The sequence below is a fragment of the Podarcis erhardii genome (genome assembly GCF_964252035.2).
Source record: "Podarcis erhardii genome assembly, chromosome: 2".
NCBI classification, from domain to species: domain Eukaryota; kingdom Metazoa; phylum Chordata; class Lepidosauria; order Squamata; family Lacertidae; genus Podarcis; species Podarcis erhardii.
Window position 1 is genome coordinate 39,244,429 of NC_138498.1, and position 24,227 is coordinate 39,268,655.

The window sequence follows — 24,227 nt, forward strand, 5'->3', positions numbered from 1 at the left end:
ACAGGCCCCCTTGGCTCAGCAATACTGCATTATTGCCTGTATCCAAAACTATTACATGGTAAGCAACTGCTGTTCATCTGCTGTGAATTCTGTGTTATTTGAAGTGTCTTCTGTTCTAACTATGTGATTAATATGCACCAGAGGAGCTCAGCTTCTGGATCTTGAAGTAGAGCAAAGTTTTATCTGGGAGCCAGACATTTATTCTAGTGCACAAATCAACTCCACCTGAAGTTGTCAGCTCCAAGCAATAAGGTCTTTTAGAGTAATATGTCAAGGGGCAAATGCTTTGGGTGCCAGAGAAGTCCTTGCACCAATAGTTAGCCATTCCTGTTTTAAACAAGCCACCTAAAGAGAACAAGATGAAAAATTCACAGATAAATGGATGGAGCAAAGTATTTGCCTAGTATGTTTCTTTAGATGACATTGAACTATTACGACTGCAGTCCTAAAAATGTTATGAGGGATTTAAGTCGGTTTTGACCGGTTTACTAAATGGGACTGGCACCTTTCAACATTAGTGCTGGTGTCATGTGCTTGGAATTCCAAAACTGGCATTATGTGCTATTACGTGATGATGCACTGCTATGGCAATGGGACAGCTCTTAGGATCATACCACAAGCCTGTTTATATCATGAGAGTGAGGGTGGAAGGAACCTGGGTTTACCTCCATCCCTGCCTTAAATAAATCACTCTGTCTCAGCCTCAGATCCATATTTGTTAAATTAAGAGGGCTTTGGCCAATTTGATGCCCTCCAGGTGATGTTAGACAACAATTCCCATCATCCCTGACATTGGTCATATCGGCTGTGGAAGATGGGAGTTGGAGTCCAAAAATATCTGCAGGACCCCATGTTGTCTATCCCTTGTTATAAAGAATAGCTGTGAGCTGTATCAATTCCAAGCAGTAGCAGAAGAAGAAATGTAAGTCTAAATACCTAATCTAGTTAAAGTCTGTTTCTTGCATTTCAAAATTCCTATATATACAGAACCACCGCTCACCCATCTAAGCGGTGGGTGGGGTTTGTGACCTGGTGTGGGCTTCCCAAGCCTGGGTGACACCCCATCGCTCACTGGCCATCACTCCACCTCCTTTTTGGCTGGCCAATCAGCGGCTGACTAGGAGGCGGGGTGAGGTCCAGGTAGGACAGGCTCCTGCCAGCCATCTCCTCAGTCGGTATTCATTGTCTCTGATTCTCTATGCAATTCAGCAAAACCAAACCATTGGTGTTAATGGTTTTATTTATACCTGGTTCTGTGCTTCAATGTACAATGGTGCACACATGCAGCAATTGCACATTCTGATCTACATGTAGGTTCCCCATTCATTCCTATGTGACACTGCCTTCAGTGTAGAAACTGAATATCTTGTGAAACTGCTTGAAAGTTGCTCCACAAAATAGTAGCAACAAGACAAAAGTTGTATACATAATCCTACATAACACAACCCAAATGGTTTGAGCAAGTTCATCGATTATGGATCAGGGTACTCGCTATTATCTTAAAAGTGATCGAAACTTTGCTGAACAATTTACTTTTAATCAAGCAGTTCTAAATTTAGGGGTTTTTTTAATCCTTCACTGTCTCCTAAATCATTGAATACCTTACAGTACTCTATTAGAACTATTACTGTGTTTCAATTAATCACATTTCAAGTATCTTATACAGCCTTACTGAAAAGGGAAAAATAGATCTAAAGAGCCTCTAACTGTAAAATGTTGTGAATGATACCAGCTCTTATGCATAAAAGTTAGTCTTTTTTTAAAAAAATTACATTATACAGAGACAGAAAATGATAATATTTTAGTAGATTTTATCCTGTATTATGTGTTAAATGGCACTAGAATAGGCAATAGTTGCTGTTCCAGGCCCAGGTGGCATGCAGCCAACAGGGCCTCAAGAGAGGAGATAAGTAAGACGCAGGACAACAGGACTTGGGTTCAAACAGGCCACAACTTTTTTATTACAGATGTATGTGGATTTTGGCGAAGGCATTGTGTGTGTATCCTGAATCAGCCAGCCCACCTGCTGACTGATTGTGTGCGTTGACACTGGGTTAAGGGTCACTCCACAATGTACATCAAATAGGGCAATTCCTCCAGGACTGCCATTTTGGGAGGGTGCTATGGCCTGTTGACCCCCGTCTGGACACCTGGACAACCCCCCCCCTCCTGGACGCTTTCAGCAGAGTACCAATTTCCTGTTGTGGAGGGGGACGAGTCCTGAGCCCCTGCCCAGGCTGAGGATCCAACCTAATGTTTTATCTGGCAACAATACATTGTGACAGTTGCCATGACACAGGCAAAACTTCAAGATAAGCTCAGTCCAACTCTGACTGAGCTGGTTGGCCCAGGTGTGGCCCAATTATATAGAAAACTGGTGGACCTGACTGAAGGTTCCAGGCCAAAGTCTCCAGCCAGGTCCACCACTATGGCCATACTCCCTTGCCTGCTCATGATTGGTTGATTCAACTGAGCAGGCTCCCAGCAGCCCATACAACCATAGGAGGCACTGATGTTCTCAAACAGTTGCGTGGGACAGAACAATAGCCCCTAGCTCATTGCAGTCACACTGGGCTATAAACCACCGCTCCCTAGCATTAGATGGTAAGTGGCCATTTTTCATTATATGATAAAGAAGTTTCTAAAGTTTTGATTATTTCATTAAAAAATAAATAAATTTCACAGGATATCTCAATAAACTTGGTAAACAGCCTGCAATTTGCTCTTGAAATGCCCCCCTCCCAAAGCAGGATTCAACCTATCTCCAGGCATTCAGGTGAGGCGATAAAGTTGCTGGGAAGTGATAACATTTGGCATCGTTCAGTTCTTTGTCTAGGTATTGCTACATACATGTGGATTTATCATGCCAACCTTACTGGGTCGTGCAACATAAAAGTGTACGATCAAAGCAACGGCTAGGCACTTTTCATTGTTTTATGTATTTAAATATTTGTATGAAGCCATTTCATAAAAAATAAAATTACATTACATTAAAAACTCACTAGCAAGTGAGATTCAAATCTTCTTGATATGCTCACTTTAATGACTCTCATTGTATTTGTGAGGGTGTGTGGGATGAATGTAGGAGCAAAGGTCTAACAAGCAAGGTCTTGGTGAAGGAAAACACTGGAGTTGCGACAAAGAGTGTCAGAGTGTTTGACACTCCACTGGTAACTTGTTTCAGGATGCTTTGTATGCTAAAAATCTCGTAAGTGTTTCAAATAAATAAAGTGTGCTTGTTCCTGATAAAACCTCCAATATTATTTCACTATCACAGCAGCTTTCTTGCATATTACTTGTTTTACCTTGCTTTGCTTCCACGTGGCCTACTACTACCAGTACCTACCAGATAAATTTTTGTTACATTTCTTTCAGACATTTTGTCCAGAACAATATTAAGCAAATATCTTGGAATTAGAAATGATGTTTGCATGTAACATTAGGGAGTTTGCACTAGTCACATTTGTTGTCCCACATCACAAATATTCAGTCCATGTGTAAATTAGTACAGTACTATATCCTGTTAATTTCAACACTCTGGTCCTTGTCCTGTTCTTGAAGCTGTACATAGCACAAAGCACTGCGTCCTGGCACTCCCCCTTGAGTGTATTTTGGAACTGCCATAAAAGTGTGTTTTCCTATTGCTTCTCTCTCTCTGGATTGGCTAGCTGCAAAGATGCCCACCTGTGCTGTCCTTCTCCTTTGGAATGTCTCAAGCCTTTAGTCTTGGGCTGAAGCATTGTCATTCCATTGGAGAAGGTCCTTTTTTTGGCACTCTGTGCTGCATACCACAAATGCAATTGCTTCTCAAGGAGACAAATGGAACTGCAACATCTCATTCCAGAAGAGCTTCTGTCATGATGCCCTGGCGTAGGATGGCATAGGCTAAACGAGGGGTGGAGGGAGAGAATAGGGAGCCAGCTTTTCTCAAGTGATGCTATTTTACATAAATATCTTTTAAGACTTCAAAATAGATGTTTAAAAATAGATCTGAAATAGGCAGCACTGGAAGGGAAACACTTTAATAATGCACAGTTTTTTTTCTGTACTGTTGTAATTACTAACGACACCATCAAGGCTTTTCTGTTCCAGGGAATACATAAATATACAAATATCTGTCCTTGTGCCAACCTGTTTGTAGTCTAGAAATGATAAGTGCTTTGACTGATACACCCTCTTCAGGAAGAGTGCTGCCTTCAGGTAAGTTTTCAATCTGCTTATTGTCATATAACTGCCCCACAAACAACTCAGAACAAATTCAGGTAGGTAGCTGTGTTGGTCTGACACAGTCGAAATAAATAAAAAATTGTCCAGGAGCCCCTTAGAGACCAACAAAGTTTGTTAAGGGTATAAGCTTTTGTGTGCATGCACACTTCTGGGTATCTGAAAGCTTATACCCAGAACAAACTTAGTTGGTCTCTAAGGTGCTCCTGGACAATTTTTTTATTTATTTCAACTCAGAACAAATGTTCAATAAAATTAAAATAAAAAAAAATCAGCCAAACCTTTCACTTAAAGAAAATCAGGATGAATGCTCAACAAACAGGTCTCCTGGAGGAACCCAGAGCTTCTTTTTCCCCATCCTTTGGACCCCCCTGGAAAATTCAGCAAACCTACTGAACCTGAAACTGGGTGTGTGGACTGTGCAACTGATTGGGACATAGCTGTGGGCAGTCTGAGGAAGTACCATCCACCCTGGGCCTTCCCATAAAAGCAAGTCTAGAGTGAGAGACTAGGGTGATGTCTGCTGTTTCCAGGAACTCTTCTCATTGTGAGACTTTTGTGGGTGAGCTGAGAGTTTGTTTGGACCCTGGGTGAGAACCCAAAGACTGAGAGGGAGGGTGTGTCACAAGGAAAATGAATTGATATTGATTTTTATATATTAGTAACTTTGTATTAATGTAACATTTTTCTATTTAACTGGTTTTTTTTGTAATATTTTGTTCAAGTTGTCTGTTGCTGCTTTTGTTTTCTGTACTTCGCTTAGATACGTTTTTAATAATATTAAGTGGTACAGAAATTTAATAATCTAATCTAATAATCTAATCTAAGATCTGGAGATCTTAACATGTTAAGGGGCTCATAAGGTTAAATGAGTCTCCTGAGATACAGTGGTATCAGGCCACCAACAACTTTAAATAGCAGTTAAATTAAGTAGCTGTTAGCACAACTGGAAATTCACCAGTGATATATGTTCTCTATGACTAGTACCTACCAACAGGTAGAGTAGAATGTTCCTGGTCTTGTAGGAAATGGCACAGCCAGCAATTCACATCTCTCTCCTTCCCTCCCAGGTATTTATGCCAGTTCCCAGTCACAGGCTAGTATAACCAAGGAAAAGAGCTCAATATGAGATGAGAGACTGCAGATAATTTGATTTTCAGTGGTTTAGGTCAACAGGGACAGGGGACAGGTTTAGCAATGTCCTTGTAGCAACCCCAAATCATCCATTTACTTCCTCTATAAGTGAATATTTCGCTTTCACTCCAATAAGGAAAAATAAAAGACCATCCTGTACTTGGGATACTTTACAGTAAGGGGAATACTCTACCCTCCATATCAAAACATATTGCTAGTAGCTGATAAAATGCACCAGTGCACCATCTTCTATGACCACCTTGTCCAACAGTATAGGAACCATGCAAAGCAGTACCACAGACTTCCACAAACACACATTTCAGAAGTATTCAATGTTCAATGGTGTCAAAAGCTAAGGGCGGCATTCAATTTAAGTTTTACTTAGAGTAGACCTATTGAACTCAATGAACATGATTATGTCTGAGCCATTAATTTAAATGGGTCTACTCAGGGTGGTTTTCAACTAAGTTTTCCTCAAAGTGGCCTGAGGTAATGAGTAAGAGCACATTTCCTCTAGCCACCCCAATATGCATATTATCCACTAAGACCACTAAAGAAAATTTAAGTGCAAAACCTATAATAGAAGTTGTGAAACTTGAAATTTCAACCCATGAGATAAAAAAATAGATTGGCAAAGCCAAACTTGTACTCGGAGAAGACCCATAATACAGAGCTGGCAGAGGGGATGAAACTATTCCACGCACCTCTTGGCATTAAAAATGGCTAGTAAATAACAGGAATAAACATAGATTCAGGTAGATAGCCGTGTTGGTCTGATGCAGTCGAAATAAAAAAAAAAAATTGTCCAGTAGCACCTTAGAGACCAACTAAGTTTGTTCTGGTATAAGCTTTTGTGTGCATGCACATTTCTTCAGATACACTGAAACAGAAGTCACCAGACCCTTATATATAGTGGGAGGGTGGGGTGGGGCATTTCTCAGAAGGGTAGTAGGAGATGGGTGATTGGCTCAATGGGTATGGTAAACCTGTTGATGAGGAATAAACACGGCAGTGTGATTATGTGGTTGCATAGAAGACTTGTGGTCACTTCTTACACATGCTCTCATTCTGCTCCTTAAACAAAAAAGGGAAAGAGAGTTTGATAGAGTTGTTTAAATTATCACAGCTATCCAGTGTCCTCCGGCACCTTGACTATTCCCATGGCCACATTTGATCCTGATTTAATTAGGAGTATTTGCCTTGCAGATCGACACTTCATACTTTCCTCAGAGCCTTCTCATGTGGCCAACACACCTTGTAATCTTTGCAGAAACTCCAGGCATTATTTACAGAGTCTGCTTGTTGCAAGGCTGAGGAAACAAGGTGCTGACACACAGGATGGCTTTGCTGTTGTGCAGATTCCACCAATGCCAAGGTGAGAAGGGGCTGCTGGTAAGAGTTTGTTTTCGTGGACAGGAAAGGGTATTCCTCCAGCCCTTGTTCTTCCAGACAACATCCTTGTTTATTGGCACTCTCTTTTCTTTGGTAAGTTTTCACGGAGGAGATTCAACCTTTGTTCTTTTGTCCAGGTCCGGCTGGGCAACCTTCTTCCTGAACAAGCATCCACATCTATTTATCCTCTTGTGTGTGTGTGTGGTTTTCTCCCCAACATCCAATGCCATTAATTGGAAGACCTACTCAAATAAGTCCTGTGACCCACCTCCCCAGCAGCTCTTCAACCACCATTTAGGGACAGTTGTAGTACGCCTAGACTTGATCTGAAAATTAATGGAAGTTTTTTTTTGAGGGCATTCCCTGATATGTATAGAGCAGTAACAAAATCATAGCAATGCTAATAGCAGCTGAAATATGGTGATACAGTGGTACCTCGGGTTACAGACGCTTCAGGTTATATACACTTCAGGTTACAGACTCCGCTAACCCAGAAATAGTACCTTGGGTTAAGAACTTTGCTTCAGGATGAGAACAGAAATTGTGCTCCGGCGGGATGGCAGCAGCAGGAGGCCCCATTAGCTAAAGTGGTGCTTCAGGTTAAGAACAGTTTCAGGTTAAGAATGGACCTCCGGAACATTAAGTACTTAATCCGAGGTGGCACTGTATAATGATATGCAAAAGAATCTGTACACTGCAAGCTCTTTCCTCTATTACTTTATTTATTAGAGGTAAATTATACTTCACACTGTGGGCAAACCTGCTCGTGTGGAAACTCGTCCATTGCCAGTAAGCCAATCCTCAACATTCATTTTAGTACTTATTGAATAAGGCTGGATTTTCTGTCTCCCAGCAGTTCCATCTCATGTCTGGTCCTCATTTAGTACGGGTTAGCAGCTGCCTCCCTCATCTTCTTTTAATTCATTTATTTCTGGGAAATGAAATTCAATATTCTCTTCTACACCCAACTGTGTGCTGAATTTGGGAGCAATGCTCTCTCCTGTCTTGGGAAGGTTGGGCTTGTGAATGCATGCTCCAGAACATAGAAGTTAGGGAAACTGTTTTATAAAAGGGCAAGAGAAACCTTTTGGCTTCAAATTATGTAGTCATAAGTTTTAAGAATCATTTAGAATGTTATAGTGTTTTATATTTTAATGATTTTTAAGCTGCTTTGAGAGCTGTATCACCATAAAAAATTCTAGGTAATTCTATAGATAATATCAAATGTAAAATGAGAGGCATATATATGTTTGAGAGGCATATATATATTATTGTATAAATGGATGGCAATTATATATAAATATAAATATATAAATATATATATATATATACACACACACACACACACACACACACACATACATACACATGAATACACACACACACACACACACACACACACAATGGATATATATGAATATGAATGACAAAATAATTGCCATCCATTTATACAATAAGTTCCAGCGCAGAAAGAGATATTGTAATCATGAATGTTATCCTGAAAATACTAGCTCAAAGTGTTGCAGGGATACACACATCCATGAAACCAATATCAAGGGATATCAGGAACGGTATAGAAAAATGTAGGCAGTGTTTTAAAAAACCCTGCATCTTGTAGTCAGTCCTAGAGTTCTATGTGCAGTTCTTACAGTATCGTCAGAGAAACTAAAACAGAATTGAAAAGAGTTCTGTGATCCCCTTACTTTTGACAATGACAAGAGCCATCATCTCTCTTCTAAGCTACATACTTAGGAATTCACCATTGGCCAGAGGGTCTTCTTTTTTAAAATCTTCGTATAATGTTACAAGCTTTGTCTTTAACCCATTCTAATCAGAAAGTATTGCCATCATCAAGATCCCAAGTCTCAGGTCCTTTCCTTTTCTCAGCAATCAAAATAAAGAGATATTTCTTGTCAATCCCACAATTTCATGCTTCTTTTACTTCTCTTCCTGCATCATCATCATTCTTCCCCCCAGGATAAAAAAGAAAACAAAAAACATTTTCTTCCTGTTTTTGTTACGTAATACAGTGGTACCTCGGGTTAAGTACTTAATTCGTTCCGGAGGTCCATTCTTAACCTGAAGCACCACTTTAGCTAATGGGGCCTCCCGCTGCCGCTGTGCCGCTGGAGCACAATTTCTGTTCTCATCCTGAAGCAAAGTTCTTAACCCGAGGTACTATTTCTGGGTTAGCGGAGTCTGTAACCTGAAGCGTCTGTAACCTGAAGCGTCTGTAACCCGAGGTACCACTGTACGTGTTGAGAGACACTCCTATAGACGGAGAAGAAATTTAGGTTTGATCAAAGGACACATGTAGGAGTACATGAATAGTGCTGGAACTGGTCTATGTCAAACTCATAAAACTAATTACAAGTTATATAAAATGATGGTAAACATTAGAAAATATGCTACAAAATCGTGCTATGCACCTATGCATGGGGAGAACTAAGGAGTGAACCAATTTTTGACTGCATCTGTGGTTTTATGTGTCTTGAAATTAACTGTTTGTGACCCTGAATTGGATCCGTCATCCAGCAGTATTACTCATCAGAGTATATAAAAAAGGGTCAACCAATGAAAGCAAGGAGGATTGTAACACAAGAGAGCAGTTGTCTCAGAAACCAAGCCTCCTACCGCTGAGAACTATATTAGATACCCTACAGTTAGTTTGGAAACCCAAACTCATTCAAAACAGGTAAGCTGAACCTGCAACAAAATGGTACAGTGTGGATGCTCTTGTTGGAACTTGCCATGCCCCAGTTTTTCATCTATCCCTTGCAAACATTTGGCCTCACTTGCCGCCCCGCCCCCCCTTGTTCTGATTGGGTTGTTTTGTTGGCGCCAGCTAAAGATTTTTTCCTTCTTCTGCAAATACTGAGTTTCCCCAAGTATCCTGCTTCTTCTCTCTGCTTTCTCAGTGGCTCCATTTGGCTACATAGCCATAATACCTGAGCACCCAAGTTTATTAATATTTCAAGTATATGCAGTCCTGCTGGTGAAGCCTTTTGAATTAGCCACAAAGGTATTTCAACCTCAGAGAAATGTATCAAGAGCAGGTTAGTTCTATGCAAGCGTTAATACAGAGAATTATTAGCTGCTGAAGAATTTGAGAGCAACTTATTATGGGAAAGTGGCTTAATACCAAAAGAGTATTAACATTCTCTAGAGGGAACATCTTTTTATCTCAACATCAAAGTATTTGACAAGGAATTCAATCCAGTGATCATACTAAGGAAACGCTTGGGTTCCTCTTCCTTCTTTATCGAGTGTTACTGCCAGTCTGTCTTACAGTTTATGGCACTTGTTTTTTCAGAAACAGACACCACAAAGCCCTGAAGTTCTAATGGAAATAGCTTAAGGTACTGTATCAGTGCAACATTTTCTCCACCTCGCCACCAATTATAGCTCTAGGTTTTCCCACAATTCTCAATGGCTTTGAGTGGCCTCTTCTGATTACTTGGGGTATGACTGAGGCTGACAGACAAAGAACAGAGAAATAATCTGTCTCCTTCCTACTGACTTTGACTCCCCAGTTATTTGTAGCACTTTATGGAAAGTGGAAGGCGTGCCAGAAGGAATCCATTTCCCCCCCTTGGAATGCAGCAGTTGTCCCTTATTGTAAGACGATCCCCAATAGCCTGAGCCAAGAAAGTGCTGACAAAAGTGAAACTCTAAAGGGCAGAGAACAGGAATGAGCTGGTTTTAGCTGAAGAACAAGTGCCATTCCAACACACACCCCTTCAAAATAAAAAAAGCTATTCTTTATAAAGGTGCATCTCTGGACACTTTGGTAGATACTTGGTGGTATTCAACTAAGTGTTACCCAGAGTAGACCTAGCAAAACTAATGAGCATGACTGTTAGGGCCATTAGTTTCAGTGGGTTTAGTCTGACAAAACCCTAGCTGAATACCACCCACTACTTCAGTAAGGGGAATTGCCAAACCTGGACTTTGTAGGGTGGTGTTCATGTAAGCCAGGCAACATGTCAACAATGCCATTCTTGCAACTTGTTGAAGTATCACATTCTCCTTTCCTGTAGCAGAGATCTGGTTTCCTTTCCTGTTCCAGTAGCTGAAGATAAAGCTTCAAACCACCCAGCGAACAGTCTTGCCCGGTGCTTTGGAAATCTTGGCCCCAGGATGGATTACTTTGTCACTTCTCTTTTTAAATGCTCCACAGCCTCAACACCTCCTAAAGCTGGTTTTGAGAGAAGAGTCAGATACTTAGCACTTCTTTTCCTGTACAAAACAGGAGACTCCCTCTGCCCCTAATTTCTTGTCAAGATACAAAGACGCACACCCCTCACTCAGATTGTGAGTTGAAATACCGTATTTTTCACTCCATAAGACACTTTTTCCCTCCTAAAAAATAAGGGGAAATGTGTGTGTGTCTTATGGAGTGAATGCAGGCGGGAGGCTCTGCTCAGTGCTCCCTTTAAAGAGCTGCGTGGAGTGTGTGTGCGGCTCTTGGGGGCTTTTCCCAAGAGTGATCCCTCTTACTGTTCTGGCTTAGCTGCGCGAAGCCTCTTCGGGGCAGTGGGATGAAGGCTCCCCCTGCCCTGAAGAGGCTTTGCATGGCTAAACCAGAAGCCAGAACAGCAAGAGGGGGAAAGCCCTCAAGAGCCGCAAACACGCTCCATGCGGCTCGTTAAAGGGAGCGCTGAGCAGAGCCTGTATACATTTTCCCACTGCCCTGAAGAGGCTTTATGCGGCTATCCCAGAAACCAGAACAGCAAGAGGGATCGCTGCGCAGGAATTCCTCTTGCTGTTCTGGCTTCTGGGATTCAGATTTTTTTTTTCTTGTTTTCCTCCTCCAAAAACTAGGTGCATCTTATAGTCTTATGGAGCAAAAAATACAGTATGCTGAAATGGAACCCTTGAATAAGGCGTTTCCAAGCCTCACTATCTTGAGCAGAGTGGCAGAAAATGCTGTAAGAATGTGAGCAGCCTGCTAGATCAGGCTAATGGTCCACCTAGGCCAGCATTCTGTTCGCAAAGAAGCCAATGAGATTCCTGTGGGAAATGAGCAAGCATAACTCAAGCACACTCTCCAGATTGCTGTGGTTTCCAGCCATTGGTATTCAGAAGAACTACTGCTTTTGACCATGGAGGTAGAGCTTAGCCATCATGGCTAGTGACTTGACAGCCCTCTCCGCCATTAGCTCAGCTGATAATAGCCATGGTCCATTCTCCTTTCCACGCCACAAGCTGAGCGATCTCTCCTTAGCCACCACACTTTCTGCCCGGCATGTTGTTCTATGCTTCTACATCCTTCCCATTTTGTGCGCTGTGTTTTAAAACAGAATGCAAATCTGGGACTCACAGGGCAGATCAGGCACATCAAGCTATTTTCCAACAGCCAACAGCAAATTTAATATCTTTAAAACATCAGAAGATGTTGATATTTGCACTCTGCAGCATTGGCAATGTACCTTCAAAGTAGACTGGTGTGTGTGTGCGACAGTAAATAAAAAGCAAAACTTAAGTTACCTACCGTATTTTTTGCTCTATAAGACTCACTTTTTCCCTCCTAAAATGTAAGGGGAAATGTGTGTGCGTCTTATGGAGCGAATGCAGGCTGCACAGCTATCCCAGAAGCCAGAACAGCAATCCCTCTTCCTGTTCTGGCTTCTGAGATTCAGAATCTTTTTTTCTTGTTTTCCTCCTCCAAAAACTAGGTGCGTCTTATGGTCTGGTGCGTCTTATAGAGCGAAAAATATGGTGCTTTTTCTGGCAATTCTCTCTCTCTCTCTCTCACATACACACACACACACACATACATAGTGTGTGTAAAGTAGGAGAAAGAGCTGCCTCTGCCTAGAACAGCTGAGAATGAAGGTTATATTCTGCCAAAGTCACAAAAGCACTTCATGCAAACTGACCCAAGGAAATTCTTGGTGGACACTTGGAAAAAAGGCAATGTCTCCTTTAATCTATCCAGTATCTCAGATGCAGAGAAGATATTTCAGATATATGAGAATCTTCTTACATTACAGTACTTTCTCCAGAGGGGGGAATTGGCCTGGGCACATTCCCCAAGAACTCTTTGACGCACAGCATACGCAAAACAGAAATCCATAAGCACACTTGAAGGGGGGGCGGGGGGAGAGGAAGATGGACAGCAGCCTGTAACTATTCTGTATCATAAGATACAACCTATTTACTCAGAGAGAGAAATTTATCTATTCTAATTACTCAGGTGCTGTAAGCATCTTCAACTTGAACATTTCCTCCCTATGAATATAAGGTACAGAATTCATTAACTAGGAAGCTGGCTTCAAAAAAAATTCTACCACTCCAAAGTCAGGGCAAAGGCTCGTTTATTTTAGTGTGCTACCTGAAAAGTGCTGCATGGGGGAGGGGGGATATGCCCCTTCTACTGTTGACAGATTTAAATGTGCATGATATACAACCATATTCATCCATGTGTCCTATACCCTGCCAGTTTTGTTTCAGTTCATTAGATTTTAAGGAATAAAAAAACATGCGAAGGAAACAGGTGGTACATACTTCGGAGAGAGAAATTCACTTTAATTGACGTGAGATTTCAAAGAACACAGGCTCTAGGTTTCTTCCACTTTATTTCATTATCTGTGGATTAAACGCCACTTTACCTGATCAATAATCCATGATCAATATAGCTACCACCCTTACCATAATCATTTCAAAAAGGCAAAAAACCCAGCTCCTACGCCTGTCAGGAAAGTTTTGAAAGCGATGTTGAAGACGTGGGACTGAGTCAAAAGACGCAGAGATACCAAACAAGCCTCCTCATGACTGATACCTTGAGCACAGTTCAACTTAGCACCCCACTGTACATGCATCAGCACAGCACAAAAGCACATTACAAGAGCGGGGAAAGATTTGAATGCTCCTGTGAATGGATTTGAGCAGTGGTGACCCTCTCACTGGGACCTCCTCTGCGTCATCCCTAAAGGCCTTTAAGAAGCAAGACACGTTCAGAGAAAAATATTTGGTCAAGTACTTTTGCTGTATGATGTCCAGCTCCTTATTTAATCCATTTGAGTCTTAGCCCGTAGGTACAGCCTTAGCTGAGAATTCAAGTGCTTAAGGAAATTGTCAAGACAGATTACTCCCGCAACACTTCATCCAACTAATCAGATCTCCCTGGCACGTTACTAGCTGCATTTTAGTGTCACGGGACCAGCCTGCCTGATATTCAGCTTCCTTGCTTTCTAGTGCAAAACCTTCCACCTCCTAGCTCTGTTTATATTGTCTCATGTGTCCAGCAATTGCAGCAGCAATCTCAGAATTCTTCTTGTTTTGCCCAAAATAATCAACAAAGCCTCCATCTGGTCCAAGAAGGTACATTATGATGGTGTGATCCACCTGCAGAAAACACACAAGACAAATTGGGGATAGAGTGGAAAGGAGGGTTAGGTTAGCAGGGCAGGTTCTGGTCAGCGGTAACCCACTAGAATGATCAAACTGCCTCTCTAGCTCTGGATTTCTTCACAAAACCAAGAGCTTGTTAGGCAGCCTAGAAGTGCCTCAAACAGTGGCTCTTTACTTGACAACAGAACTAAAAGAGAGCAAGCGACAATAGAGGGCTGTGAAAGCAGCCACATCCTGCAGAAGAAAGAAACCTCACAGGAGTTTGCTTTTTGAGAACCTTGTGTATGTGTGTTCTAAAAAAGCAAGGCTCTTCCATGAAATCCAAACTTTCCCTAAGAGCTAAGGATTTTAAAAACTTCAGAAGTGGCCTTCTGCATTCAAGATCCTCCATAACTTCCCTGTATCACATGACATGCAAGGTTCTTCTCTGTTCCGGCGAAGAATAAACCTCTTCTCTGAGGGGGGCGGAGAGAATGATCCCTCCCAATGCAACTCAATGGTCTCCTATTGGAATCCCTCTTGGAAGCAGGAAAATGCAAAGACCCCATGGCTCTTTCTGACATAAGAGAGACAGTCCTTGCTCATCATGTGATGGAAATTCAAGAAGACAGGGCAGACACAGCACTCTCTTTGAATTTACTCATTCAGATTACGGAAGAAGAAGAGCAATATTGAAATATTCTCTAGCGGGACAGGGAAGAGGCCAATTCAGATACAGTGGTGCCCCGCAAGACGAATGCCTCGCTAAACGAAAAACCCGCAAGACGAAAGGGTTTTCCGATTTTTTAGCGGCTTCGCAAGACGAATTTCCCTATGGGCTTGCTTCGCAAAACGAAAGCCCATAGGGAAATCTCCGGGGACAGCGGGGAACCCTCCTCCCACCGCAAGCCCCGGGAAGAGAGGAGAAGCTGCGCGCCTTCCCCTCTGTTCCCGGACCTGTCCTGAAGGCTTGCGGTGGGAGGTCCGGGAACAGAGGAGAAGGCGCACAGCTTCTCCTCTCTTCCCGGGGCTTGCGGTGGGAGGAGGGTTTTTCCTCCCCACCGCCAACATTCAGAAGGCTGTTCTGAAGGCTGGCGGTGGGAAGAAAAGCCCTTCTCCCGCCTCCAGCCTTCAGAAGAGTTCCCCGCAGGGCTCCCCAAGCTGTGAATGTCTGCCGCGCGCGAGGGGCGCTCTGCTTAAGAGCGCCCCTCGTGCGGGGCAGCAGGCTGCTATCCGCAGCTTGGAGAGCCCTGTGGGGAAGTCCGGCAGGGCTCCCCAAGCTGTAGATGTCTGCCCCGCCCGAGGGGCGCTCTGCTTAAGAGCGCCCCTCGGGCGGGGCAGCAGGCTGCTATCCGCAGCTTGGAGAGCCCTGTGGGGAAGTCCGGCAGGGCTCCCCAAGCTGCAGATGTCTGCCCCTCGTGCGGGGCAGCAGGCTGCTATCCGCAGCTTGGAGAGCCCTGTGGGGAAGTCCGGCAGGGCTCCCCAAGCTGCAGATGTCTGCCCCTCGTGCGGGGCAGCAGGCTGCTATCCGCAGCTTGGAGAGCCCTGTGGGGAAGTCCGGCAGGGCTCCCCAAGCTGCAGATGTCTGCCCCTCGTGCGGGGCAGCAGGCTGCTATCCGCAGCTTGGAGAGCCCTGTGGGGAAGTCCGGCAGGGCTCCCCAAGCTGCAGATGTCTGCCCCACCCGAGGGGCGCTCTGCTTAAGAGCGCCCCTCGTGCGGGGCAGCAGGCTGCTATCCGCAGCTTGGAGAGCCCTGTGGGGAAGTCCTGCAGGGCTCCCCAAGCTGCAGATGTCTGCCCCGGGCGAGGGGCACTCTGCTTCAGAGCGTCCCTCGCACCCGGCAGCAGGCTGCTATTCGCAGCCTAGGCAGCCCTGCAGGAACTCTTCTGAAGGCTGGTGGCGGGAGAAGGGCTTTTCTTCCCACCGCCAGCCTTCAGAAGGCTGTTCTGAAGCCTGGCGGTGGGGAGAAAAGTCCTCCCCCCCCCCCAGCCTTCAGAAGAGGTCCGGGGAAAGACTGTCCCCAGACCTGGTCTGAAGGCGGTCTCCCTAGGAACGCATTAATTGATTTTCAATGCATTCCTATGGGAAACCGTGCTTCGCAAGACGAAAAACTCGCAAGAAGAAAAAACTTGCGGAACGAATTAATTTCGTCTTGCGAGGCACCACTGTATTACTTTTAGTCAGTACTGATCATAGGTAAACATTCATGTTGTGTCACTCTTATTTTGTCAACAAAAGGACGGACTTTTTGGGAAGTGGGACCAACACAAAGCTGGCACTTTGGAATAACTAGATTCTAAAGAACAGGCATTAAGATCTAGGTCAATTAAAAATGCTGCCTGAAACAACATAGGCAGATTAAGCGGAACAGGACATAAGTAAGGCATGTGTCATTTGCTGTCTAGCTCCCTCTAGCGGCAAAATTGCGTTTTAATAATTTGCATGACAAATAACACCCCACACAGAATTCACATTAAGTATTCTGAGAAGGGAAGCTGGCTTGTGATAAAAGAGGGCATACCTGGGCTTTTCAGGCCAAATAGCCCAATCAGGACTAGCTAAAAAGAAAAGCTTGGATCCTGCACCTTTACACAGCAACATCAAACTCCAAGACTCCTATTGAGGCCTACTTCTAACTGCCAGGCTGTTTTTCAGATCAATTTAAACAGGGGCACCTTTCAGTAACTGCCTCCCTGCATGTGAAAAAGGATACCTCTGAGCTCTTGTATTCTAGCAGACAGAAAAGGCAAATGAAGAAACACTGCGGTCTCACATGGAAAGCCTTCTCATTATGAACAAACTATGTACTCTCTCCTCCAGTAACACTTGCTCACAATTGCCTATTAGCTTTTACAACTTTGCTCCTCTCACCTTATTCAGAAATATCACTCAACTACAAGCCAGCTGCTCCAACTCCCGATATTTTTCAGACACACCCCAAAACCCTATAAAATCCCCACAACTAGGCAACACTTCCACCCCTCCATTTCCCCATCCGCTTTTGGTTTCCTCCGATTCTCTCCTTTAGAAGAGATTTAATTGAGAAACTCCCCCTAAACTCGCCTTGTCCATTTGGAAAGTTCAAAACCTTTTCTGTGGAGCCAACTAGTGTTATCAATCTGTAACATATGCAAAAACGTTACTCACTATGTAATCATTATCTTCATCTTTGGGGCCAGAGCTGTAATAGACACGATAGGCTCGAGCCACCTCGTCGATCTGTTCTTTCGTACCCGTCAATCCGATCAGCTTGGGTGAAAACTCTTGAACAGAAATGGAGCTTGTTAAATCAGCTGACATTAAAGATGAGGGCCCAAATTATTACCCTCTTCCACTGTTGGAAAAGCTATTCAGCTCTACAAAGCTGGGTGTATAGGGAGTCAGTAGAATATCAGATATGGAGGTTAACATTACCTTTAACGTATGTGGCAATAGCTTCTTTCGTGTCTCTCTCCGGATCAATCGTGATGAAGAGCGGAGTGATGTTCGGCAGAGACTTGATCTCATCTGTAGCCATAAAGCATGATAGTTAATATCCCACTAACTGACTCAAGGCTACTTTTGCATTCCAGGTCATAAATTACCATAGAACATGCCAATTTTATTACAGTCTTCAAGACGGTGCTTTTGTGGGATGCCTTTTTTGGAGAAAATGCAATGTAATGTGGATGCTTTATTAAATATTGGGGTCCTCCTATCAGTTGCAACACATACCCTAGCTGTTTTAATATAGTTGCAACTCCACCCCCATTGTTCAGCCCGGACACTGAGGTCCAGCGCCAAGGGCCTTCTGGCGGTTCCCTCATTGTGAGAAGTGAGTTTACAGGGAACCAGACAGAGGGCCTTCTCGCTAGTGGCGCCCGCCCTGTGGAACGCCCTCCCTTCAGATGTGAAGGAAATAAACATCTGAAGGCAGCCCTGTTTAGGGAAGTTTTTAATATTTAATGCTGTATTGTTTTTAACATTTGATTGGGAGCTGCCCAGAGTGGCTGGTGACACTCAGGGTATAAATAATAAATTATTATTATTATTATAGCTGCCACTGTGAGAACAGGATGTTGGACTAAATGGGCCATTGGCCTGACCCAGCAGCCCCCTCTTATGTTCCTAAATGACGAACATGTTGCCTGTACCAGAGAGGAAGCTACTCAAGCTCATGGCCAACATTTGATGAATACTTCATAAGCTTCCCCTCTTACCAGTGGTGTGCAACAGGTGAGATTTGACTCATAAGGTCAAGAGATGACCTGGTACATCCATGGCACCACAATATTCTTTTGAAATAGGTATGAAGAAGGATGGGCACAGAGAGATTATCTGGATTTTATCGGTCTTTTAAAAGCCATAAAATAGAGGGGGAAATGGAGAGCTTATTACATTGAGATATATATGTGTGTAATCAATGAAAAAGCAATAGAAGGGGAAATTAAAAACAGGCCCTGTTTTTCAGGCTGAAGTTAAATGAGGGTCCCGAAAAGACTGAAAACCATTGTTCAGGGACCCCCAATTATAGGCCACAGCTTGAAGGCCTAATGCACAGGAATAAATATTTGCGCACTCAGATTCTTATTTTAAAAAGAACCTATGCATATAATATTTACAGTCTGTATCTATTCACAGTCTGATAAAACCCTGGTTATTTTCTGCAGAAATTTTAATGGGTAAAATGGAAAATTAAAAATATACATTTTAATTATTATTAAATTTATTACCTGCCCTCCAGCAGGGCAGGTCCCAGGGCAGAAGATGGCAGCCAGGGAGATGGAGGCACTGCTTAATAACAGGAAAAGACTGGGAAATAAGTGTAAGTGATTTAAAAAGGAATATTGTCATTTCAAGAATATTGTGTAGGAAAAGTAGCCATAAATCTAGTTCCTTTCAAAAGAAATATGTTGCATCCAAGAAGCTCCACGTTAGCTATTTGTAATCTCTATATTCTATTAGTAAATAAACATTCCAGCAGGTGTACTAGAGAATGCCAGCCCATACACTTTGACAAGAACTCCAGAAATGAATATGAAATTCCATTTCTGCAGTAGATGAATGGAATTTTCATATGCCACAAGGAGATGCTAACCATAACACAATGAAATGAAAATACTGCCACTAGGGGGCAGCAGTTCCCTTTTACTAAAGTCAGATTAGTAAACTGCAGGCATAGCTAGGTAGTTTCAGGTCTCAAAAGGGCAGAGCTCCATTCTGTACAGTACATGACTTCATATTCTACCAATTTACACAAAATATTTTATTACTTCTTATCCCCCTTCCATTACCAGAGTAAAGTTATCTTTACTTACTTTACGTTATTTACTTAAGTTATTTACAGGCTTCACCCACACAACTAGTGGGACTCGGGTGGCGCTGTGGGTTAAACCACAGAGCCTAGGGCTTGCCGATCAGAAGGTCGGCGGTTCGAATCCCCGTGACGGGCTGAGCTCCCATTGCTCTGTCCCTGCTCCTGCCAACCTAGCAGTTTGAAAGCACGTCAAAGTGCAAGTAGATAAATAGGTACCACTCTGGCGGGAAGGTAAACGGTATTTCCGTGCGCTGCTCTGGTTCACCAGAAGCGGCTTAGTCATGCTGGCCACATGACCCTGAAGCTGTACACCGGCTCCCTCGGCCAATAAAGCGAGATGAGCGCTGCAACTCCAGTCTCGTCCGCGACTGGACTTAACGGTCAGGGGTCCCTTTACCCACATAACTGCTGGTAATTATCTGTCTTACATGATCCCTGCTCCTCCAACTTTTATCACTTACAGCTGATTAAAGATTTCCTGCTTCTTTAAGTGACTGGCCCTCTCTTGCTTGCTGCCCCCTGCAAGTGGAACTCCCTCCCAGAACTTGGGTGTGGTGCCAACTCTCTCCTGTTCTTCAAAAGCAATCTTTTCTGCAGCCAAGTTTTTAGTACACGTAACAGCTTCTGATCACGTTACTTCATCCCTATACTTGTATTCCCCTCCTACCCTCCTATTTTTCCTGCTGTCTATGAGACTAAGCTCTATGAGAACAAAGTCCCACCTATGTCACCTGTTCAGGGCCACCAATGAAGGTCTTCACAGGCATTGTGCTGGCCACCCATGTTGTAATGAACTTACTTACCACTGACTTTAATTAAGGAGTAGGAGAAATGAAGAGTAGAAGCAATGCAACAGACTAAAATACATGATTTCAACAATGGCAATTTATTGTTGGTAGTCACATTTCAGAGGTATCTTCTCAATTTACAATGTATATTAATAACTAGGGGGAGGGGGGTAATTTTGTGCAGACCCAAATCTGCCACTGCCTGAGCAACACAAGCTAAAAACATTATTAACCTAGAGAACAGAATAAGATTCTTCTCTATGAAGAGTTATTTCAGGGAGAGTTTGGGCTTCAGTATGGCTTACTTACCAATTTCATCAATGACAAGAACCATTTTTTCCAGTTCTTCTGGGCAAATGTCAGGGCAATGTGTAAAACCAAAGTAGATTAACACCCATTGGCCCAGAAAGTCACGATCCGATTTGGGCTGCCCATGGTGATCGACGAGTGAGAAATGGCCTCCCAGCAATGGCTTTCCAAGAGCCCTTTTCCGCTCCTTCTCTGCCTCTGAAATCAAACCACAGTGGAAGGTTACCTGCCTACCACTCCAGCTTAAGAGATTCTATAGCACTGCCAGCAAAGCTGCAACTATATTCTTCCCGCATCCCACACTTCCTTTATGACAGCTAAGTTTGTATCACTCTTTAGTACTAGCATCTGGCTTCAGTTCCCCACTCCCAGCCAATACTCTTGATATCGCCATGCTCACTGTAGATGAGGGTGCTCCATTAACTATAGATTAGTATAGGTAAAGCCCAGCATCTTGAGGCAGGGCGGTGGGGTTTAATAACAAGAAAAAAGCCAAAAGTGACAAAGGGAAATAAGTGTTACAAAATAAATGCAAGCAACGTCAGGTACTTGACTGCAAGTTTCAAAATGACAACAAGAAATCTAACTGTAATCAACATCTGAAAGAGTCAGTAAGACTGGAAGTTTTCAGCCTCTCTCAGAATCTATCTGCAAAGCCTTCAATCATTTTTCTTTTCTCTTGTTGCCTCTTCACCCAAGGGATTTGGAACATGTTTTGGGACACGCTCCCTCCCATTTGTCTAAGAAGTACTTTTCGCCTTATCAGAAGCAAGTTTCAACTAAAAAGTTCACTAGCTTCATAATACTCAGGTAGTTCTTTAAGCAGTCCTAGGGACTCTGAAAACAGTTATCAGAAAACATCTACTAAAGGTATCAATATTTACACACCCAGGATGCATTTGGGACCCGCTGCTTTTTTATCTTTTACCATATATTTTCAAAGCCATGGTTTGCCGGTAGTGATGTATGGAAGTGAGAGCTGGACTATAAAGAAGGCTGATCGCCGAAGAATTGATGCTTTTGAATTATGGTGCTGGAGGAGACTCTTGAGAGTCCCATGGACTGCAAGAAGATCAAACATATCCATTCATAAGGAAATCAGCCCTGAGTGCTCACTGGAAGGACAGATCCTGAAGCTGAGGCTCCAATACTTTGGCCACCTCATGAGAAGAGAAGACTCCCTGGAAAAGACCCTGATGTTGGGAAAGATTGAGGGCACAAGAAGAAGGGGACAACAGAGGATGAGATGTTGGACAGTGTTCTCGAAGCTACAAACATGAGTCTGACCAAACTGCGGGAGGCAGTGGAAGACAGGGGTGCCTGGCGTTCTCTGGTTCATGGGGTCACGAAGAGTCGGACACGACTAAACGACTAAACAACAACAACATATATTTTCATGGTAGCAGTGCTTTACATCAACTACAGCATTAAGGGATTCATCTTAACAAAATAGGGATAAGAAAGTTGCTGGGTAAAAGCTAGGAGAAGCGATAATCTCCTAGGATAAAAAACCTTTTCTTACATAATAGTTTAGACCTTAAGCACAGGTAAGGGCAGTGAGGATAGGCACTCAGTGAGCTACATCCACAAAATATTCACACAGCCAAGAAAGAACGCAAAGCCTTTGCATCTGTGTAGCAGGGTGAAAAATGACTCTACAATAGACACGATAAGTTTTACATACTTTCTTCTTTCTTTTTCTTGAAGAACTTCATTGCTGCTAGCAGACTTCCTCCAACAGCACAAGTAATTGCCAGAGTCTTCCAAGTTACAGGCTACTGGGAAAGAGGAGGAAAAAGAAGTGCACATGTAAATAAAAGACTTGCTCACCAAGCCAACTTCCTCATTCAACATCCTCCTCACTACCTTGCTTCGGTAAGCAAAAGCTCGGTCTTCTTACACCTTCCATCTCCTCTCCAGTACAGTAAGCATGCAACTTACACAAATTTAACTTGTGTTCATTCCGTTTTACACGCTTAGCTAAAAACATGTATAATAAAAAGGGGACAGGCTTCGGGGGGGGGGGGACTTTGGCAATTCCACCCACCACTGAACCCAATGTGGTTTGACTATACAGTAAGCAATTTCAGCTTTAGATGTGATCCCCAGAATGTAGCATAAACTGCGGGCTTACTGTATAGCCGTGGTTCCCAGCGTGGGGCATACGCCCCTTGGGGGGCAATTTGATTTTTAAAGGGGGCAATTTGAGAATGAGTTAGACCAATTTAATGACCTTTTGGGATGCGGGTGGCGCTGTGGGTCAGAAGGTTTGGCAGTTCAAATCCCCGCGAGCTCCCGTTGCTCCGTTCCTGCTCCTGCCAACCTAGCAGTTCGAAAGCACATCAAAATGCAAGTAGATAAATAGGTGGGAAGGTAAACAGCGTTTCGGTGCACTGCTCTGGTTTGCCAGAAGCGGCTTAGTCATGCTGGCCACATGACCCGGAAGCTGTACGCCGGCTCCCTCGGCCAATAAAGCGAGATGAGCGCCGCAACCCCAGAGTCGTCCGCGACTGGACCTAACGGTCAGGGGGTTACCTTTTAGGCTTCCTCCACGTGAACAGGAGTTCACTTTTTGATGAATAAGAATTATATGTCACGGGGGAGGGCATCGGGATTTTAGAAATGCCTAGGTGGGGCATGAAAAAAGAGGTTGAGAACCACTGCCTATACCTCAACCGGCGCAGGCAGACAACCGCTTGAACCCAGCGCAGCTAAAAGCAGCAACTTAAGATTTGGAAGAGATTCAGGGGCTCTCGCTTCTCCTCCATGCGCGGGGCGAGAAGTAGCTCCGCCTGCACTACTTAAGCGGAAATGCAAAAGGGGGTGCAACTGGTCAGCAGGCGTCGCTTCGCAGCCCTGCAGCGGCCGGACAAGAGAAGCGGCACCATCAAGCAGACCGAAAAGCATCTGTCTCCCTCAAGGGCTCCACGTGCGCCTCCTCCCCGCCCTGCCCCGGAAGAAGGCGCCCCTGCTCTTCCCTGGCTGCGCCCAGGAGCAGCGGCTCCACCTGGAGCGGGAGTGGCTCACCCCAGGTTTGCTGGGCCCTTCCCGCGGCTTATCCCCCGGCGGCAGTGTAGCCAAGGGCTGAGCACGACAGCGAAGGGAAGGCCAGCGCGGCGGAGGGGCTCGGAGACCCCAAACCGCCAGAGGACGAAGCCGGGTCGCCGCCGCCGCCGCCGCCGCCATCCTCTTTCCCGCCCGCCCCGTCCAGCCACGCTCCTGCAGCCCATAGAACTAGGAAAGAGCAAGAGTAGTGACAAAGGTTGGATTTCCGGGAAAAACCTGGCATTCGCCAGCAACTGAATTCGCCGGCGTTCTTTCAAAAAAATTATCCATGGACAATGAGCACGCTCGTCTTATCCCTTGGCATCACTACGTGTGCTTAGCTCGGGATTGTAAGTGTGTGTGTGGGGGGGGAGGAGTAGACCCGGAAGTGCTCATAGGGGCAGTGCTGCATTCGGCTCTAAAATTTTCGTCTCTCTGAAAGTTAGCTCGACGGAAATGTCCGGGAGAAACGCTTTTCGGAACAGGAAGTGACGGAAGCACGCCGGAAGCGGGGGTTGGCTTTCATTGAAACCGGGAGGAAGGAGGGTTTTGGGTAGCCGGAGTCGTGCAGTTATGTCACCTCGGTTACGCAGGGGGCGAAATGGTTTCCTTTCGTGTCTTCCGCCAGCCCTCGATCCAGAGACGGCCAGTCATTTTTGAAGAGCCTGATCTGCTTCTTAGTCGGGGCTGCGATGCACAGCCGTC

General features: G+C 44.2%; 1 protein-coding gene and 1 long non-coding RNA gene across 2 annotated transcripts; one reads left to right on the plus strand and one right to left on the minus strand.

The window, feature by feature from the left end:
- Positions 1 to 18,939, plus strand: LOC309335751. Its single transcript, XR_014153708.1, has 3 exons — positions 1 to 2,776; positions 4,093 to 4,200; positions 18,808 to 18,939. It is a non-coding gene; the product is annotated as an uncharacterized lncRNA (long non-coding RNA).
- On the minus strand, positions 13,261 to 24,219 carry SCO1 (synthesis of cytochrome C oxidase 1). Its single transcript, XM_081850974.1, has 7 exons — positions 24,103 to 24,219; positions 23,505 to 23,711; positions 22,162 to 22,252; positions 20,478 to 20,675; positions 17,499 to 17,591; positions 17,232 to 17,347; positions 13,261 to 14,100 (listed from the first exon to the last, which is right to left on the minus strand). Exons 2-7 carry the CDS (start codon positions 23,661 to 23,663, stop codon positions 13,969 to 13,971), a joined length of 789 nt encoding a protein of 262 aa, XP_081707100.1. The 5' UTR covers positions 23,664 to 23,711; positions 24,103 to 24,219; the 3' UTR covers positions 13,261 to 13,968.
- Between the last annotated feature and the right edge of the window lie 8 nt (positions 24,220 to 24,227).